The 24,577-nt window shown below is 41.2% G+C and overlaps 1 protein-coding gene across 1 annotated transcript in view; it reads right to left on the bottom strand.

Annotated features, from left to right (window-relative positions):
• insra (insulin receptor a) overlaps nucleotides 1–24,577 on the bottom strand; it is a 95,760-nt gene that overhangs the window by 9,086 nt on the left and 62,097 nt on the right. Inside the window, exons 4-15 of the mRNA XM_072440783.1 lie at nucleotides 22,368–22,507; nucleotides 21,153–21,297; nucleotides 20,461–20,669; nucleotides 19,260–19,386; nucleotides 15,909–16,162; nucleotides 11,594–11,761; nucleotides 6,557–6,755; nucleotides 5,248–5,510; nucleotides 4,167–4,306; nucleotides 2,684–2,843; nucleotides 1,579–1,675; nucleotides 1,433–1,500 (exon numbers count right to left, since the gene is read on the bottom strand). Of these exons, the coding sequence (XP_072296884.1) occupies nucleotides 1,433–1,500; nucleotides 1,579–1,675; nucleotides 2,684–2,843; nucleotides 4,167–4,306; nucleotides 5,248–5,510; nucleotides 6,557–6,755; nucleotides 11,594–11,761; nucleotides 15,909–16,162; nucleotides 19,260–19,386; nucleotides 20,461–20,669; nucleotides 21,153–21,297; nucleotides 22,368–22,507 (1,970 nt within the window). The remainder of the gene's footprint in view (nucleotides 1–1,432; nucleotides 1,501–1,578; nucleotides 1,676–2,683; nucleotides 2,844–4,166; nucleotides 4,307–5,247; nucleotides 5,511–6,556; nucleotides 6,756–11,593; nucleotides 11,762–15,908; nucleotides 16,163–19,259; nucleotides 19,387–20,460; nucleotides 20,670–21,152; nucleotides 21,298–22,367; nucleotides 22,508–24,577) is intronic.

Here is a 24,577-nt window from a genome sequence, read left to right as displayed (position 1 = left end):
AAAAAGAAATAAGAGAACTATCAAAAATCATTAGAACGTTATTATTATTTTGTATTATTTATTTATCAGGACACAAGATTTAAAAAAGCCCCAAACTAAATAACAAGACGTAAATGATCTCATCTTTATACTTTCTGATGACTGTTGTTGCTCCGGAGTTCAGTCCTTTACGAGCCTCAACTTTTCTCCATAACAGTTCTGTGTGCGGACAATGACCGTCACAGTGACTTCCTCGTAACGTCAGCGCTGACATTTGCACATACTCGCTCGTGTTTTGAAATGAGATCAGCCTTTGGTCTTTATCGTTTAAAAGTTAATGTGTCTCCAGGGAAACAGAACGGCAGTGCATTTGCTCTGTCTCCGTTAGTAATTAAAGTTGTTTTGCCGTCTAATGTTGCTTTGAGACCTTAAGTCGGTGAGGCGATGGTCCTTCATTAACGGAAAGCTTTTAATACTGATAGAGTTTCTGTTCTGTGCCATTTCTAAACATGGTTATGGATTCAATAACCTCATTATTCATTTGCATAAGCAGAAAAAGGATGCAGTGCGTAACTTTGCCCGCAGTGATCCACAGTATGGCATTACACTTTTCTCAACGCTCAGTGTAAGAAGCATGTTTTTCAAAGTGTTTTTCCAGCAATAAAAAACACGCCTGTGATTGAAAAGTGTCTAAAATAATGAGGAGGAGTTTAAGATACAACTTTTTTATATTGAAACCAATATGCTTTGGTAAAATTAGGTCCAAAAAAAAAGATAAACTAGTCAAATAAACTATATAAAAGCTGATTTTACATGTTTTTCTGGTTGAAACTCATCACCTGCAACAATTTAATTTAACTGTGGGGATCTCGGGTCAGATAAGTGATTATTTTGGGGGTCCCGGCCTCAAAAGTTGGGCAACGCCGGTCTTTGTATCAGTCGACTAATTATTTCATTGGAATTGGGACTTCAGTAGAAAGGAGAAGGAATGGAATGAGACAGCTGGACTTTTGGGAATAGTTTGAGTTCATTCTCCTTTTTTCGACAAATAGGCACATGGTCGGGGAGATAATGAACGAGGACGCTTTTAGTCGACTACAGCTCTGGAAATCAAGATTTTGTGCCTAAATCAGATCACCGTAAAACATTTAATCGACGCACTTCTCTATTCTCTATTCGCAAAAGTGCATCTAAAGCTGTGCATGTGGCCAAAAGAGTCAAGCGTGTAAATGCAAACGACGTGCCAAAGGGTTTGAGAGATCCCTCATTCTAATTAAATTGTGAAACAGATGAATCGACTTAATCCTTTCACGGTTTCAAAATCGGGTTCTGCAGTTTTAATCCCACCACTGACTTCTGATTTCAGTAAGATAAAATTCAAGACAAGAACAGACAGCAACAAACGCGATGTTTTTGTGCGTTTCCTGTCACGGTGATGATATGTTAAACTTACTGTCGTTAGCGCTGAGATACTCCGGGTTGGACGAGGCGTAGATGGGACCGCTGGGACCCTGAGTTTGACTGGAAGGAAACGAAATGTTTAACAACGATGAAGACACAAAAATGGACGAATGTGCTGATGTGAGAGGGGAGTTTTACTTTTTCCTGAACACCACGAATCCACCAATGGCCACGATGAGCAGCAGAGCGAAGCAGATGACCGGAGCCACGGCGATCTTCACGATGTTCATGGGATCTGGAAACAAAAGGGCAAGAACGTGCATTATGAGGTAAATATGAATATTGGTAAATGGCGACAATGTGTGTGTCCTCTGTTGTTTACAAGAATAACTTTACTTTATGGCATTACTATGGAAACTAAACTATTCTCTTGCCACGTCAGACAAATGACATCTCTGTGATTGGATTTTTGAAATGTCAACTAAACTTAGCGTCTCCTCTTGTCATTTTAAGAAAGCAAACACAATTAGCTTCTCCTGTATTGTATTGTGTATTAAGTAAGTATTTTTGGGCCGTACAAGACTTCTTTTAACGTTAAATGTTAGAAAAATACAATAATAAATTAGCACAGCTTCAATACATTTTGTCCTGCTCAGTGTATATAAATATGGGTATGCTAACATTCTATTAATGTCACATTTACATATATTTAGCTCTATTTATGATTTGTATATATTGAGACGGAGTATATATAAATCTGAAATATGAATATCTATTATAAAAAGCAAAAAGAGCTGATTGAAAAGAAAATAATTAGCCGCCAAACAGGGATAGTAGTCGATTTTATACACGTTTTCAATTTTGTCAAATCTAAATTCCAGTCCTACACATTCACGACTCTCAGAACGATGAGGAATTAGCGCCGTTGCTACAGCTACGAACGATTTAAAACAAAACACTGAATCTTTTCGAATGAAAAAGAGTCTGAATCTGAAATCCTTGAATAATAATAGAGAGATTATAAAATGACATCTAAACTATGTTCTGTCTTGTCTTTGTGTTGTCATAATCATTTAAAAAAATATATATATTGTGGTATTGCTCCTCTCGTTTTCAACAAAGTTTCTCATGTATGTGTAAATAATTAGCATTTTTTTATATTTTAACCCTGTAAAAGTATCAAGGAACCACAGGTACATTGTTTTTACATCATATTTTTTGAGCTGTGTCCCAGTAGTTTCCCTCGTGGTTCAGTAAAGTTTGTCAAAGTCTGTACGTCTGTCATATTTCTGCTGTGGCCGACCTGTGTCCTGGACGTAGAAGTAAGTGGGTTCGGTCCAGGAGCCGTTTCCAGCCAGCGACGTGGCTCTGACTCGCACGGTGTAGTTCCCCGACTGAATCACTCTCAGTTTGAGGCCCTGATTGTCTCTGTAGCTCTTCCGGGACACGCAGTCGTGAATCTCCTACAACACAAAGACAAGACAGAACATAGTTTAGATGTCATTTTACAATCTCTCTATTATTATTCAAGGATTTCAGATTCAGACTCTTTCTCATTCGAAAAGATTCAGTGTTTTGTTTTAAATCGTTCGTAGCTGTAGCAACGGCGCTAATTCCTCATCGTTCTGAGAGTCGTGAATGTGTAGGACTGGAATTTAGATTTGACAAAATTGAAAACGTGTATGAAATCGACTAGTTCAGAGAGAAATTCTTGATTCGCTGAAGCACAGAGACAAATTTTATCCAACAACTGTAAAAATCAAAATTAAAACTATACCAATTGTAAAAAAAAACTTAAAATATCAACCAAAACTTTAAAATTCGTCTTTGCCTTTGGACTAGAGGGGACTTGACTGTTGGACTTGCTGTGCCTTCATTTTATTTGTCATTTTGTAACATTATGATAATTTTGTATTATTTATATTTATCATCATCATCATCATCATCATCATCATTACTATTACGATTATTTATTTATTTTTATCCAGCTCTCTGGTCCCGTTTCTTGTTTTTACTTGTTTACATTTAAAAATATATAAATAAATCCCCTTTACCAAGAAAAAAACATGATTTTTACATTTTTATTCCATAGTGTTTGAAAAATAACTTGAACCTTTCGTACCTGCACTGCAATGGAAACACAAACACTCTCTGGCCTTATCAGACTAAACATATATCGCTGTGATCAAATTTCAAAATGTCAACTAAACGCGCGGCGCCGCCTCTTGTTTGAGCGCCGCACAAACACAAACACAATTAGCCCCGCGCGTGTCGTTCTCATCACAGACTCTTGGGTTGATGACATTTAACGGGACATCGCGGGGACAGAAAACACACACACGTTTGCGCCCGAGGACACGCCGACGCCGAGGTGATAACAGCGTGACGCGATGGTGACGCGATGGTGACGCGATAGTGACGAGATGGTGACGAGATGGTGACGCGATGGTGACGCGATGGTGACGCGATAGTGACGCGATGGTGACGCGATGGTGACGCGATGGTGACGCGATAGTGACGCGATGGTGACACGATAGTGACGTGATGGTGACGCGATGGTGACGCAATGGTGACGCGATAGTGACGCGATGGTGACGCGATGGTGACGCGATGGTGACGCGATAGTGACGCGATGGTGACACGATAGTGACGTGATGGTGACGCGATGGTGACGCAATGGTGACGCGATAGTGACGCGATGGTGACGCGATGGTGACGCGATAGTGACGTGATGGTGACGCGATAGTGACGCGATGGTGACGCGATGGTGACGCGTGCTGGCTCACCTCGCTGTCGCCCAGACGCTGGTAGTGGATGTCGTATAAGATGATCATGCCGTTCGGAGCGCTCGGTTCTCTCCACGAAATGTGCACGGTGTTCTCGGTCACTTTGCACTCGACCGGGTCCACGATGTCGTCCGCTTTGGCTGGGGAAGACACAAAACGAGAGTCGATTAAAAGTCGTTATGTGGGGCTGTCACTAACTTTTATTTATGTGGTCGACAGGTCAGACAGTCGCTGAACTTCTATTGCACATCGAGGCTTTTTAAATATGTTTTCAAACACATTAAAGTTGAAATATGGTGACTGAAGGCAAGAGAAAGTCACGTTTAGCTGATTAATAGTGCCACTCTTATTATGCCATTATAATTGGCTTTAAAACAGGTCAGTCAAGGGCATCCCCTTTAATTTGATAGAACATCATTGAGTCTTAAAGGCACAGTACGTAACTTTCTGGAGGTGGAAAGTCGCCTGCGTAATTCCATGCAAATAGAAAGCCAATAAAACCATACTTCAGAACATTTTCCATGCAGATAGGTATTTTTTATGCCATACTGTGGAATATTATAGATAATGGAAACACAGTTCCATGGAAACCAGCAGGAGATGTGGAGATGCAAGCCCTCTCACAGGACACTGATTTTTATACATTTTTAGTGCAATAAAAACAGTTTTTTGGCTATAGAGGAACAGACTGTGCCTTTAAAAGAAAAATGGTTGAAAGGAATCAAGCAAGTAAGAATTCCATAGAAAAACGAATGCGACAGTAAATGATGAATAATTATTAACTATCAATTATCTACTTCCTCGAAATAAGATTCACATGAAATCTTTGTACACAACACTGGATCTGGAACAGTCTTCCTGAAGATGTAGTACAAGTTTCTACTCTGACAATGTTCAGATCGAGGCTCATCTGTTTCAGCTGCACTCTTCTCATTTAAAGTACATTTAATGATCATCTCAGTTTTTATTAGTTTGTATTGTTCATTTTATGCATCTTCTCTTGTTCTGTAAAGCACTTTGAACTAGTCTGCTTATACAAAACAAAAGTGCAGAAGTGCAAAGCTGGCAGGGCTAAACAGACCTTCGGGCAGGGTGTGGGCGCTGACGTAGGCCGCCATGCTGCAGCTGCTCTGGTCGGTCGGGTGGTTGCAGGCGTGGATCTCCACCTGGTAGTTGGTGAAGCGCCGCAGGTTGGACAGGACCACGGTCTCTTTGTCGTGGACCGCCACCACCGTGCGCGTGCTCTCGAACGTCTCGCCGTCCTCGTCGTCCGGCACCGCGGTCAGGGGCGGGGCCGTCGTGTGATTGGCGATGCCGACCATTGCGCGACGCCGTCTGCTGCGTCTGAACGACATTCATCAAGATTAATAAGGATGGAATAGAGGGGAGGATATATATATATATATATATATATATATATATATATATATATATATATATATATATATATATATATATATATGCTACGTGTTGACAATTAGTACCACATAAAAGTGTAATACCCCGTTTATTAAAACAAATTAAATAACAATGTCTTCCGTAACTTACCGTATTTTTCGAACTATAAGTTGCACCATTTTTTATAGTTTTGGCCGGGGTGCGACTTACTTATACACTACTACTACTACAACTTATATTTATACTTATATACTATACTACTCCGGGGCGACTTATATGTGATATTATTTGTTATTTTCACACTTGCAACCGCATTTTATCCTCCAGTGAAACTTATATACGTTTTTTTTCTTGCTAGTGCGACTTATAGTCCGGAAAATACGGTACTTGGATGGATTTTGTTGCCTCCGTTTACTCTGTTCTCTCTGTCGTGTTCTGTGTTTTTTGAAAAAGTTTACGACATAACTTTTTCATTTTTATTTTTTATGTAATTATTTCTATTTTATTTATTTTCAATTAAATGTTTTATGTTTTTGTGGCTTTTTTTCTAATTTACTTTTATTATAATTACTTTTTTCTTAAAAACGATACAACAGATATTAAAATTTGGCATATCTTCAAAACAACATTCACAATATTACCGTATTTTCCAGACTATAAGTCGCACATAGTTTTGGCTGGTGTGCGACTTATACTTATATTTATATTTATATACTATACTCCGGAGCGACTTATATGTGATATTATTTGTTATTTTCACACTTGCAACCACATTTCATACTCCAGTGCATCGTATATATGTTTTTTTCTTCTTTATTATGCATTTTTTGGCTGGTGCGACTTAAACTCCGGAAAATACAGTATCTATATCCTGACTTATCGCTCGCCTCTAGCTGCGCTCATGTTTCTGAAAATTATATTACTATAATTCAAGCATTCCGTGGAGCACATCGTTGCGTTTCATCGGCCCGTTTCATCGACCGCCGCCTTACTTGACTTCAAAGACCTCGTTGTGCAGGTAGTTCTCGAACGTTTTGCGGTACTCCGAGTCCTCCTTCTCCTTCTTCAGCTCCTTCTCCGTCTTGGGGCAGGTGCAGCAGTTTTTGTCCGTGTTGTGCTCTTTTGTCTGGTTCCCTTTCTGCTCCTCGCCGCTGTCCTTCCGTGTCAAGCCTCGGATATGCGTCTTCAACCCTGAGAAAACACACACACACACACACACACACAATAAAATACAGGTCGGACTAAATGTGGGACCCATGTTTAAAATACTGTACACGGTCTATGAAAAACTGTGCTACTTTCAGAACACAACCACCTCGACAACCATAGCTGCTTTTGCCCTGGTCTATTTGAATTAAGACACACACAGGCTTTTAGATGGAGGGCCGTCTTCCCGTATTTTGGACGGGGTATTTTGAAATGTGGACGGCCATTTTATTAATAAATCTTAGAGAAAAAAAGGGAATATTATCATTAAATCGGGCCGGGAAGCGTTTGACAGTCGTCCGCCATTACAGTTTACTGTTTACAGGTGAAAATGTGCATGCTGCGCGCGTCAGAAAGTACACCACGATACACATATTGGCTTTACCATCATTTTTTAAGTACTTTTTATTTGTCCGGAGAATGCCGAAGCTACTCGTATTTCGCCCAGTCGGCCCCCGTACCCCCGGACAACATTATTTGGACGGGGTGTTTTCAAATCCTATCTAAAAGCCTGGACACACATTTTGGTTTACATTTGACTCCTTTATTTGTTTTTATGTCCCTGCTGGGTCCTGACGTCTGAGGAATGATCTAGAAACCTGCAATACAGTTTCAGCACAAACACAAGTGTCCGAATGTCCTCCCCAGCCCATAAGCCCTCATTCACTACGTAGTCCTGCAATATTTACCAGACAATATAGTGCACCCAGCTCACTACTTTCCTCTCGCCACAGGGTCAAAACTATAGATTTCTGTAATAAAAAAGGCTCTCCTGCTTCATTGGGTCGTGTTGTGTCCAGTTAAAGGCCTGTCGCCGTTAGTAGCGCTAGTTTTTCACCTGCTGGACAGTCGTGCGGCACTAAAAATGGCCCCAAACAGCGCCCCCTGTGGGCAATAGTGCAGACATTCAGACGCGGCCGCAGAGCGCTGTTACACTGAGGGGTGGAGTCTGGAGGTGTAAAACGGCGTGATTGGTCTAACGAGTATCCGTGCGTCAAACTCCGCCCCTGCAGCAGGTGTTTGTAACGAGAGGCACCTGCTGTAGCCAGGGCAGTACCGAAATGACCACTAGAGGCAGCGCACATGCCATTATTGATCAGGAAGCTGCAAAATCTGTCCAAAAATGACTAGGGAACAGTAAAAAAAATGCTATTAAAACACAATGTACACAGTTTAGTAGCACACAAACACTGCTGATTTAGTTTATTGCCACTTAAATGTGTGGTACCAACAACGTTCTAAAAATCGATAATTAATCCTGTACAGACCATTTTAGACATTTTGTTGCAACACAGAGATTTCATACATGTTTTTCTCTGTCTAAATAAAACGGTGCATAGTTTACAGTTCATTAAGATGATTAATCGGTAACAAAATGAACAAATTATGAATCTATTAGGTAATAACAACTTAATTAATACCACAACTCCTAACCCTAACTCCTTAATTGAGTAGTTACAAGCATAAATCACAATAATTAACTGTTAAGGCTAATTAAGGTGTACTTATTATAAAGCAACAGAGGTTTTGTGTACGACTGCAGCACCGCTCTCCTCTCGGCTGATGTAGATCGTGTGAGACACTCGCTTCCTGCAGACTCCGTTTCCTCAGTCGGGAGTTTGTTCAAAGAGGAAAGTCACGCCTAGAGCTGGGCAGCAGCAGCAGCAGCAGCAGCAGCAGCAGCAGCAGCAGCAGCAGCAGCAGCAGCAGCAGCAGCAGCAGCAGCAGCAGCAGCAGCAGCAGCAGCAGCAGCAGCAGCAGCAGCAGCAGCAGCAGCAGCAGCAGCAGCAGCAGCAGCAGCAGCAGCAGCAGCAGCAGCAGCAGCGCAGACCACTTTAGGCGTGGCTGTGCGTCGGTCTCAGCCCACGCTTTCCAGTAATGTGAACAGTTCAAGGTTCAAATGTATCGCAGAGATCTGAACATCTCCATCTCTTATCTGGACGAGAGCATTAGTGGATCATGTGTGACAGGCGTGACACAGTTCAGTTTAGCAAAGCAAACACGCCAGGCACGACAACGTACTGTACAGCCGTCGTACTGGGCGTGAAGAAGCAGAGGAAATCATTCTGTGGCAGGACTAGAACTAGGTACAAGTGCATTTAAATATCATAATAATATAGTCTGTGTGATGCCTCTTTGGTCCAGGAGTGTTCCAGTGCAGAAAAGGATTCAGTTGTAGTCACCTGGTTCCAACACTGTGTCACGATGACTTTTCTAAAAATAAACTTGTTGTTGATTCAAAGCTGTATTGACAATATGATGTGATGTGTATTTACCAGTTATGTTTGTTCTGCTGTTTATGTTTACTTTTTTATATTCTTTTACCTCATGGATCTCAATGGAAGATTTGCACGTTTGCAACATGGACATGATGGATATATTATACACATTTCTATATTGTATCTCTTTGGAATAAGCAATATATTGGTCGATTAGGGCTGCAGCTATTGATTCTTTTTGTAATGGATTAATCTATCGATTTTTTCTTCGATTAATCGGTTAATTTGTTTTGTACATTCCGTTAACCATTTAAAAGCATATTAAATCGTTTTTTAAAATAAACGTTATAGTTCATTGTAATAAACAAATAGAGTTTCTGCCTAAAAAAAAACACATTTTATACTTAATTTCACATAAGTTTGTCCCCAAAACAGCAACATTTCACTTAATAAACTCATAAAGAATATATAAAGGGCTAATTAACTTGTCACCAGACTATTTGTAAACAGTTATAGTATGAATTAATTTGCGTTTCTGTGACATAACTTAAAATAAGACATTAGTTTGTAAAACGTTGTGTGTGGGACAGTGATGCTGGTGTTTGGAGTGGTGGCTCTACATTTTGTCACTTTACGGCGTTGGCTCCGCGTCATCGCGGACTTTCTGTTTCACATCAGATTATTGTAACACGGTTGCGGTCCTCCTGCTGCTTCCATGGATGTATTGGCTGATTCAAGGCGCCGCAGAGGAGCGTGTGGCATGTTTGAAACGTACGAGTGTGACAGGGAAGCAGAGTGTGGAGCGGGTGTGGAGCGGGTGTGGAGCGGGTGTGGAGCAGGTGTGGAGCGGGTGTGGAGCGGGTGTGGAGCGGGTGTGGAGCGGGTGTGGAGCGGGTGTGGAGCGGGTGTGGAGCGGGTGTGGAGCGGGTGTGGAGCGGGGGTCCGTGGAGGACGCGGTGGCGCGATGAGGACGCGGAGGCTGGGGCGGGCGACGCGCAGAACTAGTTGTGGTGGTTGCTCGCGGCACCGTGCTCTTACACAACAAAACTCTTCCCGGTTGCATCTATAATACATCCATGAGTCGCACTCGTGAGTTTAAAACACATCATTCTACGGAAACCGCATTGCTCAAAGTGTCCAGTGACATTATGATGTCTGCTGATTCTGGGAAATGCACTGTTTTAGTTCTGTTGGATCTGTCTGCAGCCTTTGACACTGTCGACCATCATATCCTGTTGAACAGACTGAGGGACCTGATTGGACTGTCGGGGTCAGTTCTTCATTGGTTTTCCTCATATTTATCCGGTCGGAGCTTTAGTGTTGCTGCAAACCAAATAATGTCCGACTCAGCTGATCTGTTGTGTGGAGTTCCTCAGGGCTCCGTCTTGGGTCCCGTCCTATTTCTGCTTTATATAATTCCCCTGGGAATGATCATTAAAGAGTTTAGTGATGTGTCCTATCACCTGTTCGCTGACGATATTCAGCTCTATTGCTCTTTTAAACATTCTGAGATCCAGAAGCTGAACTCCTTGGTCAGTTGTTTAGTGCAAATTAAACAATGGCTGAGTCAAAACTCGTTGCAGCTAAATGCTGACAAAACAGAAACTCTGATTATTGCCCCTGATGATGCCATTCCAGGGATAAACCAGTACTTTTAGGTCAGACTGCTAAACCAAGTCTTAGAAACTTGGGTGTTGTCTTTGACAAAGACATGTCTTTAGAGCACCACTCTAAGCTGTTGACGAGGAACTGTTTCTTTCAGTTGAGGAAAATCTCTAAGCTCAGGAAAATGGTGTCTCAAAATGACCTGGAACTTATAATTCATGCATTTGTGTCTTCACGTTTGGACTATTGTAACAGTTTGTTTTCCTGTCTTAACAAGAAGGAACTCTCTCGTCTGCAGCTGGTCCAGAACTCTGCAGCGAGGATCTTAACCCGCACAAATAGAAGGGCCCACATTTCACCCATTCTTAAAGCCCTTCACTGGCTGCCGGTCTCCTACCGGATACAGTTTAAAATTCTTGTTTTAACTTTTGGAGCTTTAAATGGTCAGGTCCCATCGTACATCAGCGATCTGATCAAACCGTACGCTCCCTCTCGCTCACTATGGTCCTTGGACCAGAAACTGTTGCTGGTTCCTCGCACCCGTTTTTGGACCAGAGGAGACCGATCCTTCCAGGCTGTTGCCCCCAGACTCTGGAACGATCTTCCGTTCTCCCTACGGTCACTGGACTCAGTTACTGCTTTTAAGGGTCAGCTTAAAACCTTTTTATTTAGTCAAGCCTTTTAAATGCACTTGTTTTACGGACTGATTTTACTGTATATTGTTGTATATGTATTGTTCACTGTAAGTTTTTTGTGTTTTTATTGTTTTATTCTGTGTTTTGTGAAGCACTTTGTGACCTCTGTCTGTGAAAGGTGCTATATAAATAAAATTTACTTACTTACTTACTTAGATTAAAGTGAGATCAATTAAACAAATGAATAATAATAATACACTGATGAAATGACATTGTGTTGAACTCGGTGACATTTGAATAACAATAGCGCGTGTCAGCCTGAAACCACAAACGTGTGAGTCGGCCGGTGTGAACGGGACTGCACCTTTCTGGCAGTAGTCGAACTTGTAGAACTCGCTGGCCTCGGACTGGCGCTGGCAGAAGACCAGGTAGTGCGTGATGTTCCCGTTGGGATCGTTGGGAGGATTCCACGTCAGCAAGACCTGCGACGAGGACACGGCCGAAGACGACGGGTCCAGCGGCACGGACGGCTCTGAGGACAAATAAAACAGAGACAATGTGTTTAAGAGAACAGAATGAGGCTCTGTTTGAAAGTCTACGAAGCACAAAGCGAGTCCTGAAATGTACTTGACTTTGTAGAAAAACTGCCACAAAATAAAAGACAAGAGCTAATTAAATAGAAACCTCAATCAGCCCTAACTCTGAACTGAAACATACGGGGCAATAAAAGGTTAAAATATGACTATAAATGTTTGGTACGTTTGTGTCTGGATTGGGTTTCTTCCGATTCCCCCATCAACCCAAAACATGCACCACAGACAACATGATCCAGCTACGGTCCTGACCACGGATGGACGAGTCAAATGCAGAAGACTCTGCTCCAAACCACGCGCTTTTATGTGATATTATTTGTTATTTTCACACTGAGAACCACAAGAGGGCGCTCTAGGCTCTAAGCGACGCAGAAGAAGAATCTGCACTTCCTCTTCCTCTGGAGTTTGTGGAGTTGACATCGAGTTGTAGACAGACCTTGTCATCCCGATTCTGGAGCCCAGAACTAACCCTAAACCTAACCCTAAACCTAACCCTAAACCTAACCCTAAACCTAACCTTAACCTTAACCTTAACCTTAACCCTAACCCTAACCCTAACCCTAACCCTAACCCTAATCCTAATCCTAACCCTAACCTTAACCTTAACCTTAACCTTAACCTTAACCTTAACCCTAATCCTAACCCTAATCCTAACCTTAACCCTAACGCCTAAACCTTAATGTTTAAACCCGAGAAAAAAATTAACTGTGGCAAAAGCGAGAGTCGAACTCAAGACTTCACACATGTGAGTCCACGTCTCTAACCGCTGGGCCATCACGTTTAGTAAACTGTTTGCTGAGAGACAGAATATAGTGGCTAAATCGGGATGATCGGGATGACAAGGTCTGTCATGTAGCTGAAGGTGTTAGCGTTAGCATAAGGACACCTATTCACGTTTTTAAACAACTTTATTAAAGTTTCTCATCTGTTATTATTTTAAACTGCATTTCAACAGTAAACGTCTGTTCTTGGTCTTGGATTTGATCAAATACATTTCCCCAAAAAATGCGACTTATACTCCAGTGCGACTTATATATGTTTTTTCTTCTCTATTAGGCATTTTTTGGCTGGTGCGACTTATACTCCGGAGCGATTTATAGTCCGTAAAATACGAGTAACCGTGATGATCTAGACAGTAAATCGCATGGAGTTTAGTCGTTCTCTTTTTCGTTTGGGGATAAACACCGCGAGCTCCGATTACAATCTTACAGCTCGTAACTTGACCGTCCACATTTAAATCAAAGCCAGATAAGTCTTTGGCACGGGTCCTGAGCGCGTGGCGCCTTCACCGTAAACAGAGGAATCCAGTTCTTCAGGTCGTCTCACTATAAACACTCTGTCCAGATCTGTGTGGGTTTTCTGTCAGAGCAACACAGAAGCTACGCTGTCTACGAGAAGGATGAGTTACAGCACACAGGAGCCAAGCTTTCATTTGAGCTTTTATTGTTTTAAGTTATTGGCTTGTAGGCTAACTCGACAACACAGATTTAAATAGGAAATGGGGTTGATGAGCAAGGGGAGACATTCAGTAAATTGTGAAGTGGGAACTGTTCTTGTCCAGGTTTAGTTCATGTAGGTGCAAGTGTGATCGCAGTCTTCATTAGTTTTTTATGCTTTCTTGTATTGTTGCTTTGTTTTGTGGAGAAGTTGTGTAGACAAGTTGAAAAATGTAATTAAAAAGTAATTAAATATACGTTTAAAATGACAGAAAGCATACAACGCTCAGTTCTTAAATCTAATCATAATAAGTAAAATGGTAAACGTCACTAAAATTGTCAAACTAGAGAAAACTAAGCAAGATTTTTGAATATAATTGTCCATGTTTTAGTGAAATAAAAAGTATAACCTGTCATTTATTGAACATCTGTTACTTCAAATACATTTTTGTTCCTGTGAGTTCAAAGGGGCCACTGTGGCAGATGTACATTTATCATAATCTGCTTATATTTATGAAGGGTGCCAGTTCTAGTAAACATCTGAACTATTGTTGTATCAGATGCTAATTCAGCATTAATCACACGGATTTCAGATGAATCGATTCAAATGTACAGAGATTTAACAGACCAGCTCTGTGTAGGAGTGGCTCTTGTTCTATTCTATAACAGGACTTCAAAACTATACTCGGTCTGAACTATCATTTATGAGTACCAAAGCTCATAAATGTATTAATAGATAAGAATTCAGTGTTAATCCCACGAAAGACAATATGTTTTTATCATTTACTTGTATTTAACAGAAGCCCAGAAGACATAAAGTGTTATTTTCTGTACCTGAAGTGTGATATTATGGTTATCCGGCTCTATTAATGTGTTATAAAGACATATTCACTTGCGGAGCCGGCGCATACTGTAGATCTGTCGATTTCCTGCCGAGACGCGGTTAGAAAGAAGCAACAACCGTCTACACGAATGACAAATTACAGCAGGGAGGAGAAGACGCCGGCGGATCACGTTGTCATTATGTCGTCCTGGTTTTCACGACTGCGCCGGACACCAGCTCGACCACATTGTCAGATGCCAGTTTCGGCGACGCAAAAGTACTAATGACAGCGTCGCCACTCAACACGCGCGACCAAACGAGACAGAGGGGAGACGTAAACACGGGGTTTGAGGTGGCTTTTGTGTTGTGAGCGTGTTATGCAGATTGATGATTGACGCAGGAAGGAAACGTGCCAAAGGAAGCGCGTTAGACGAGGCGTTTGGAAGGATTACGATCCCAAAACTCAAGAAAACAGTGCGACTAGATCTAACAACGAACTAACAAACTGTAGTCGACATAGTGGTACAGTCACAAAACTCAAATGTAAAAGTCAATACTAAGGAAAAGCTTGATACAAATGTTGATACCGCAATAATAATAATGAGAAAACTTATTTTTAAGACAAATTAACAGTAGCTTCAAGATCATTAAACTTAAAACTGTAAAAGAAAGGTCATTTTTTCTAATTTATTGAAGTTTTTCAATTGTTTAATATCAGTATTTGATCAAAAGAAAGTATAGTTTTGATCCTAGTTTTAGAATGGATTAGTATTTTGGTATCTTGTTTTTACAACCCAAATAATACTATGAACCAAAGCTTTTAAAATGTTGAAATTACTATGTGAAAAACAAAAACAAAGAGCAGGTAAGACAAGAGTTTGGAAACAGACTTAAACAAAGACAAAGGATGTGTGTACGTGTATAAGTTGGAAGTGAGCCGTGGCAGACTGTGGGTGAGCGAGGATACAACTGTGTGACTCATTGATACTGACAGAGCGTGTTAAAGAGCGAGCTGCAAGTGACCGGAGCCTCACAGGGAGAGACGTGTGGGACTGAAGCCAAGGACACAGGGAGAGCACACAACACACAACACACACACACACACAACACACACACACACCACAGTCAGACACAACACAGTCAGACACAACACACACAGACACACAGACAGGCCGACACAACACACACACAACACAGACAGGCCGACACAACACACACACAACACAGACAGGCCGACACACACACAACACACACACACACACAAAACACACAACACACACACACACACACAACAACACAACACAGACAGGCAGACACAGACAGACAACACAGACACGCACACAACACACACAGACAGGCAGACACAGACAACACAGACACGCACACAACACACACGCCACACACACAGACAAACACGCAGGCAGTCACACACAACACACACATCAGACAGACAGACAGACACACATTTGAAGATAACACAACATTTGAATATGAAGTTGGTTTAAAATGCTACAAAAAGAGCCAATTACAAAAAAATAATAAAAAAGTTAAGCTGTAAACTTTCTAATAAGGATATAGTGTGATATTTCTGCACTTTTGTGATTAATTTGACAGACATTTCACAGTTATCTGACAATTAAACCCCAACTAACACATTTAAATAGATGTTTTAACACATTTCTGTTGGATCGACATAATATCCTCTGAACATTGTTATCCTGTTACTCTGGAAAAGTACTGCGGTATTCACTGTCGTCACTCTTGATCTCCACCTGCTCCACGGCGACCAAAAATGACCCCGGTCAGGATTACGGCGGGCGGACTTACTGGTGGACAATGTGCGCACGTAGGTGATCTCGCTCTTGGCGCCCTGGACCTGGTTCTCATCGGAGGTGGACAGCTGCGTTTTGACCATGACGGCGTACTGCGTCCAGGGCTTCAGGGGCATGATGAGGTGCCCCGGGTCCTTCTGGTCCTTCTCGCCGTCTGTGGCCCGCGGCGGGGGATCCACGTCCGCGATCATCCAACTGTTCGACCCGCAGGCGTCCTGGCCGTCGAACTCCGTCACGTTCTTAAACGGCCTGAACAAGGAGAGAGAGAAATTTTGAAAGAGAGAATTTCTGATGCTGCCTCGCGTCTGACTGACAGAGATGTGGCTGCCGTTCTACGCCAACTGAACATGTGCAATAGGGTCCCCACTGTGGCTAGGACATATCATGCCTTCCACCAGATTTAACTACAGCTACTTAAATACACAGAGAATGACAATATAGACGATGATCAACTTAATCGTCATCAGCAGAACTTTAATTACATCTGCAGCACAATTAGTCAGAATGTTTCCATTGGAAGCAGCTCAAACGCTCGTCTTAGAACACGGGAGAAAGAGAAAAAATAATAAAAATAATAATAATGTGTGTTTTCATAAGTACTTTCCAAGTTGTAAGCACAGATTTTACCCATGGATTCTTGACCGCCCCAAATGACTCAAGCCTGTACAGGAATCCCCGGCACAACATTACGCTCAATACTTTTCACATTCTGGTTTGAGCTGAAATAAAGTCATTTTCAGATAAGGCAAAAAAATAATAATGAGAAGAAGAAGAACACGGGAGAAAGCGTGATAGTTTGAGCACATGTTTAAAAAGTAGAGGACTGCGGTGACAAAAGGCTCTCAACGTCCAAGACAATGTAAAAAAAAAAAGTCAACATAAAGTCTACTGTACTGAACTCTACATGACTTCAAGAAGAATAATCCATTTGAATGCTGCATACTTTTGTGTCTTTGCCATTGCTGAAGGTTTTGTGTCCTTTGTGTAATGACAGTAAAGTTTATTCTAAAACACATCTTTGACGCATACTGCACTTCACCATCGCACGCACTTTCTTCTCGTTGTCGTGTCATATAGAACATCTGTATCCGCGCTGTTATCGAGCGCTTCAGGTCAAATGTCTCTCCGGGGACAATACGGTTTATTATATTCTGTTTAAATAAAGATTAGCTTTCATAGGCCTAACGTATTCAAAGGAGACTAATATGTGAAGTGTCGTTGAGTTACCCAGAAAGGTGCAATATAAAACCAATGTATTATTATTATAATCAGCCTCCATCCAATATATATTCAAAAATCAATATTGAATTTGAGTCTATTGGCGCTTCATAAAGGTTAGTTTGTTATAATAGGGAACATAACGTATCCATGGGGCCTAAAGAAACAACCTTCAGGCCCTGATCTTCATAACGATGCTCGATAATCGAATAGAAAATGTGCAATTGGAGATTAAATCGTGTTGCACCAGAGAGTAGATATTGCTTTGAGGTAACGGCCGTCCCATAACTGAACACCGATGCGCCTTGAGGTGTGCCTACGTATTCATCTGTGGATTTAGTGGAACCGTTTGCCATTTTTGAGGGTCACGCCCAAACATCAGCACCAAAACGTAAGGCCAAACACTGTGACTTGGTACCAGATGCTCGCTGATATATCATCACAGACCTTTTAAAATCCAGACCTAAAACATATTCATTCAGACTTTTAACACTCAGCAATGTGATGACACTTGTAGTTTGTTTTATTGTTTGCACTGTATTGTGTATACTGTCATACCCATGTGCAATACTGACATAATCATGTGCAATACTGACTTAATCATGTGCAATACTGTCATACCAGGCTGCGAAATAGACGGGGGCCCGGGGCCCGCAAGCAGTTGAATCTCGTGTCCCTCCTCGAAAAAAATCAAGATTTAACTAGTAATTTGGCCATATTCGGGGCATTTTCATCGCTTAAGTTTCGTTTTGACAGACATGCTTCTCATTGGCCGAGCGGTCTCCGTGATGTAATATCGATGAAAGCGGGCATCTGATTGGCCGCTGCGTTCGTGTTGCGTTCACGTGTCCTCGGAAATGCTCGGTCTAATTTTCGGGGCAATGTATATATGTTAGTAGTTTATTTTGTAGGACGTGATTTCATATATTCCACAAGATCGCCTTGTGTCAAATGCTGTAAACAGTATTTATTTTGTATCTAAGAAACATTATTATATTGAATTAAACAGTTTTAAAGATCATGATCTCTGGTTTATATGATTCAGTATTTGTGCTCTTCATATCAAATAACAGATAAAAGTACTTTAAATTGTTTTACATGCTAATAACCAGGTTTAAAACAACACATTTATCTTGTTCTTATGACGCCGTGATGCCGCTCGCACTTGTGGACCCCTGAATTTGTTAGGGGCCCCCCAGGCCCCTAACTTTGAAAATCTGTTTCTCAGCCTGCATACCCATGACATATATACTGACATAAACATGTGCAATACTGACATAATTATGTGCAATACTGACTTGATCATGTGCAATTAAAGTCATACTCATACGCAATAATGTCATATTCATGTGCATATAACTGCTGTTAATAAGAGTGTTTAGTTTGCCACTATTGCTATTATTATTATTTGTCTTATGTTATCTTATTTTTTTATTTTTTCCCTCTATTCCTTATTAAGAATATGAGAGGTTCTGTCTATAGGAGTTTCTGTTTGTATAAGATTTTTTCTAATAAGAGTTTTTTTTTTTAAAGCTTCCTATAAGTTTATCTGTTCTCCTACTTCTGTATCTACTTGTTTTGCAACACTGCAATATCCCCATTGTGTGGAAAAATAAAGGCTTTTCTTATCTTATTGCACTGGGGTTTTACACTTTGTATTGCCTTGATTTTAATGGAAAGGACTTTGGTCAAACCGATTATTGCAAAGGGCTTTATAAATAATGGTGGATATATTGATTATTTTTGAAGGTGGTGTACCAAAAAAGTGTGCCGTAACTATCTGATACATCTGAGCAGAGAATAACCAAAGAAAAACCCTGATTTGAACCAGGCTCAGGTCGGGATACATTGTGTTATGTAATAGAGCGATGTTTAGCTGTGCATGTGACTGAAATTATTTTCTTTGCACTCTTCTTCAACTGTTTTGTGATTTCCGTCATGTCTTTGTGATTTTAATGCATTTTTTCCTGTCGTGTGAAGCACTTTGAATTGCCCTGTGTATGAATTGTGCTCTAAAAATAAACTTGCCTTGTTGATGGATTTAAAGTGTCACAAATGGATGGAACACGTGGATCAGCATCACTTTATTGACATTTGTGACTCAAAACCAGGTGAAGTGTGAACTTACGCCTCTTTGTAGAGCACCATGAAGCCCAGCAGGTCTCTGAAGTCCGTCGGCCAAAAGGGTTTCCACCTCACCAAAATCTTATCGCTCGCGGCTCGGATAAAGGTGAAGTTCAGCGCATGAGTCTCGCCTGAAACAGACCAAAGCGCACCAGATTAAAAAAAAAAAAGGCATAAATAGCAATCAGCTTTCTGTAAACAAAGACAAAACATTGCCTTCAGAACGTCACATCATTCACAACATCATTATAACAGCGGCCCAGTAATTGCACATGAATATGACAGTATTGCACATGATTAAGTCAGCATTGAACTGTCATACTCCTGTGCAATATTGACTGAATCATACGCAATAATGTCATATTCATGTGCAATACTCAGACGCAATAATGTCATATTCATGTGCAATACTCATACGCAATAATGTCATATTCATGTGCAATACTCATACGCAATGTCATATTCATGTGCAATACTCATACACAATAATGTCATATTCATATGCAATACTCATACGCAATAATGTCATATTCATGTGCAATACTCCTACGCAATAATGTCATATTCATGTGCAATACTCATACGCAATAATGTCATATTCATGTGCAATACTCAGACGTAATAATGTCATATTCATATGCAATACTCATACGCAATGTCATATTCATGTGCAATACTCATACGCAATAATGTCATATTCATGTGCAATACTCATACGCAATAATGTCATATTCATGTGCAATACTCGGAAGCAATAATGTCATATTCATGTGCAATACTCATACGCAATAATGTCATATGCATGTGCAATACTCATACGCAATAATGTCATATTCATGTGCAATACTCATACGCAATAATGTCATATTCATGTGCATATAACTGCTGTAAATAAGAGTGCTTACTTTACCACTATGATTAGTATTATTTTGTCTTATGCTAGCTTATTTTCATATTTTTATTTTTATTTTATTTATCTTTTTATTTTTCGTTTTATTTATTTTAAAAAAAATTCTCTATTCCCTATTAAGAATAAGAGTTTTTTCTATTAGTGCTATTTGTTCTTTTCTTCTGTATCTACTTGCGTTGCAACACCGAAATTTCCCCATTGTGTGGACAAATAAAGGCTCATCTTATCTTGCGTCGCCCTGGTTAACGGCGGATAAACACGCGGCTCCGTTTCTTTTCTAAAGCGCGTTCCTTACATAGCGCCAGCTCGCCGTTGGTTTTCCTGATGTCCTCCTTGTTCTGTATCGAGGAGCCAGTGACCTCCACCATCTTGAATATTTCGGACATGCAGAGTTTGGAGTTGTACAGGAAAACGATGTGTCCCTTCTGGATGGTGAGCTTGTGCTTGGACCAGTCCCAGAGCTGCCGGAGGTTCTGGTTGTCCAGAGCGTAAAACGAGAAGTTCCTAAAACACAAACGCGTGTAAAAAAATCAAAAGTTAAATGCTTTTATTTGTCATTTAGACGTGTTGCGCGGTTTAAAACTGGTCTGGGGTGCGGATAATAAACGAAACGTGCACATTCCCATTGAACTGAACACAAAAAAAATACTGTTAAAGTCGTTTTAAAATTTAAAAAAAACAAACCGCACAGACAAAACAGTTACTACATACAATACTGACAGAGAAGACAAAAACACAACAAAAAACCTGAATCAAACCATATTAAACTGTCTGAATCTCCGTAGAGCCAATCAGTATCTTAAACTGAATCATATTGATGAGAAATTCCATTGATAATTCTTTCTATCGCTCGCTTCCTTGCCCCGTGAACTCGTTTTATCCATAAATGTGCGCTAAAGCTGTGTCGTTGCTCTCTATCCTTGGGTTTTTGGAGCGGTGAACAAACTCGGATCCCTAAAGATGAGGTCAGATGAGGTCGCGTCTCACCCGTTGTACAGCTCCTCCCCTCGGATCACCCTCAGCTTCCTGAAAAAGAAGAGGGAGACCAGCGCGTACGACCTCTGCACCACCAGGTAGCCCGTGATCTCCTCCAGCTGCCCCAGACTGGCCTCCAGCTCCGCCGCGATGTTGTCTGAGCAGAGCACAAACCGGGGGGAGTCCGTTACCACACAAACGTACACCAGGATCAAACGGTGAATGTTGAGACCTGGCCAAGACTTTAATACTATATCCAGGTAACACAGCAACAATGTGTAAAGGTTAAAAAAGACAGTTGCTCTTCATGGACAAGGGGAAAGTGACATTTAAGATAGAAAAAACGCCTTGCTTATAAAACATGTGAACTAGTGTAAAATGGAGGTCCCAAGCGCTCTGCTACCTTCATGAAAGTCGTTCTACGCGTTTGATTGCACGTCGTTTTCTCTCTCTTAATTATTTATTCAAGTTTAATGTTGATTTTATTGCTTCATCATTGGGTTTTGGGCAAATGATTCCTTCGCGATTTTAACTATTTTGTGAGAACGTTTCCCCATTCAAAAGATGGAATATTTTGATTTGAATTACTTCATTGCTATAGTAACGGAGGACTGTTGCCAAAGCTTGGCATCTATGAATATGACGTGTAACGAGGTCTATTTCTCATTTATTATAGTGCAATGGTTCCAGTTTATATATGTGACTATTGTGGGGGGAAATGCAAGAATCTCTGTGCACATGTTATTACTCATTTAGACAATTTCACATGGAATTCTTACTTAAAGTGTAGCTAAAAACATCCATAAACTGTCTAAATTGGCTCAGTTCCCTGTTTTGGGACTCGACCGCTCATTTACACGTCGAGTTGTCTTTTCATAAATCGCAGACTTTTTACGTACGCACGATTTTCAAACAAGACAACACTGAACACGTACAAAAACATCCTGTACGTGACTTTCAACGTTAAGTTTGCAATCTACGAGAAGACAACGTGTGGAAGAAATGAGCGGTTTGGTCCAAAACCTCTGAGAGTTTTTGCGTCCGAGGCGAAAGACGATTGTGGAGAAACGAGACGAGAGAGCGTGCTAGAAAAAAAGTATTGTCATTGTAAGAATCCCGCGTTAAGCTTTATAAATAAGAACACAGATCCCAGCTCACAGTCAGAATCCAAGGCGCAGCCGGCGACCAGAGAAGTGGCACCTTAAAGTAGAGATGCCTTGTACTCACTTCCTCCTCTGAGTTTGATGACGAGGCTGCCGTTGAGGATGGTGCAGCCCCTCAGAGACTGCGCCGCTGTGACCGAGTCGATGGTCTTCTGCCCCATGCAGATCTTCGGACAGCGGCCGGTGCAGAGCGTACACATCAGTCTGGGACGGGGAAACAACATTAAAGTCACAGAACGCTTGGATTTAAATGAGTCCTCTCTGCATTTAGTTTCTCCGTAATGTTTATGTTCCAGGTCGATGGAGGAAACACCAGGACAATCCAGCCAGGAAATTGAACGGATGTCATATCTTTTTCATATTTTTAAACATAAAGATATATTCAAAGAGAAGATGAATTATTACCAAATACAATCCAGAATTATTCTATTTCAGGCCATTTTTGTGTCCAATGTCTACTGAGCAGGATTATGGCTGCAACTAACAATTATTTTAGTAATTGACTAGTCCGAGATGATTTTTATTGTACATTGAGACTTTTAAAATACATTTGGATCAATTAAAGGTGACCGGAGGCTTCTAAATAGAGAATATTAACCAAAAAAAGTGTATTGATGAAGAAAAATCTCAAACTGTTTATTCTTTATTGACATTTTGTTTTAATGACATCGGTGTCTTTGTTAAACAAGGTCTTTTTTCATATGTTTCAGAGTCTGTAAAGTCCAGATAACGATTACAACGATCAAACTATGATCACACTTTGTATTCTTTTATCATCCACGAGTCACAATTAGTCGATTCATTGTCGCCGTCAGAACCAGACGCGTCGTGTTATGTCAAAAACGCAGTGATCACCAACTAGATTCACAAACTCTTTCAACAGTTACCACTTTGCCTCTTCTTCGCAGATGATAAAAGTGATACATCAGAGCTTCCACCGCACACGGTTCACCTGCATCGAGATAAACGACAACTTTATAACACCGACGATAAAACCCCAGCGCAAGAGAAGCCGAGGCCAGGAGGTCCGCGACGCTCCGTTTCTCTTATTGCCTGACCTTTTCCCCGCACGTGCGTATTCTCTACATCCACCACGCTCATAACGCCTCCCGATGCCGCGCTCATATCTGCAAAGCACTTTCATTTCCACAGCTGAGGTCGGCGAGAGGAGAGGGCTGCCAAAGACCAGCATGAATCCAGGCTAAAGCGGTTAGAGCGGGGGTCAATCTCGGGACAGCGCGGGGCCCAGACGCACCTGCGGATCAAATCCGCCGCAAAACTAATAGGAAGTGTCCAAAGTATTTCTTATTGCGAGGATTATGACGACCGAGTGCCTTGTTTGACCTCGAGTTCTGTGGGGATACAGAGGAGTACTGCCATCTGAGGCGCGGTTTGAGGAGATTTACAAAGAATATGCTTCCAAGATGAACATAAAGCTACGGTGTGCGACGACACGCAGCTGCAAGGTCAATCTGGGACAGTGTTGGCCTTTGTGTGACCGATAACGATTATTCAAACCGTGTTAAATTGAGTGTAAATTCACAAAATGAAGACGCCTTGAATTGTATTATCCTAAGACTGGTAAATATGAAAAGATCTGAACTTCGGACCTGAACTCTGCGGTCCTCAAGTATGTGGTTGGTGGCTCTGAGAGGGAAATGCACAGCCGACGGGGGTCCTGAGCTGCTTTCACCGTGACTCTTATCTACCACCAGTTACCAGTAAAAACCCACACGTACAGACCGACTCGGGTGACAGTTCAAAGCTTAGAGAAGTTCAATAGACCGTCCTGACCGTAAACAAGTACTCTGTGTTAGTTGTGTGGTTAGCTCCTCCCTTCACACAGTTCTCTGGCAGATGAACTGATGAAGCGTTGTCAAAACCTCTCCACTTGTAAAACTTTTGTCCAGTTAATGGAATTGAATTTTCCTTTGCTAAAAACCCAAAAGTTACATTGTGCGGTAGTATAAAAATTATAAATCAGCACTAAGCTTAAGATCAAATGTATGATTAGAAGGCTGCATCGATTACAGAAAGCTTCGATTCATTTATTGCCTCCATTATTCGTTTAATTTACACATTTAATCAGAAACATGTGAATCTGTGGAGCACAGAGTGGATCATTTCGCAGCATTAGCTCCGTGTGCCGTCACAGACTTTCTGTTTCATACTCGCGGCCCTCTGAGCTCTTTCACACAACAAACTGTTTCCCAGTCACACTGGTAGTTTAAAATATGCCACTCTCTCCTCTGTTGTGCTTTGAAACAGCCGATA

The sequence above is a fragment of the Eucyclogobius newberryi genome, unplaced genomic scaffold (assembly GCF_026437365.1).
Source record: "Eucyclogobius newberryi isolate DKJ021-1_F unplaced genomic scaffold, fEucNew1.0.hap1 SCAF_12, whole genome shotgun sequence".
Lineage (NCBI taxonomy): Eukaryota > Metazoa > Chordata > Actinopteri > Gobiiformes > Gobiidae > Eucyclogobius > Eucyclogobius newberryi.
Note: the sequence above shows the minus strand (reverse complement) of the source record. Positions and strands in the feature narration are given on the sequence as shown.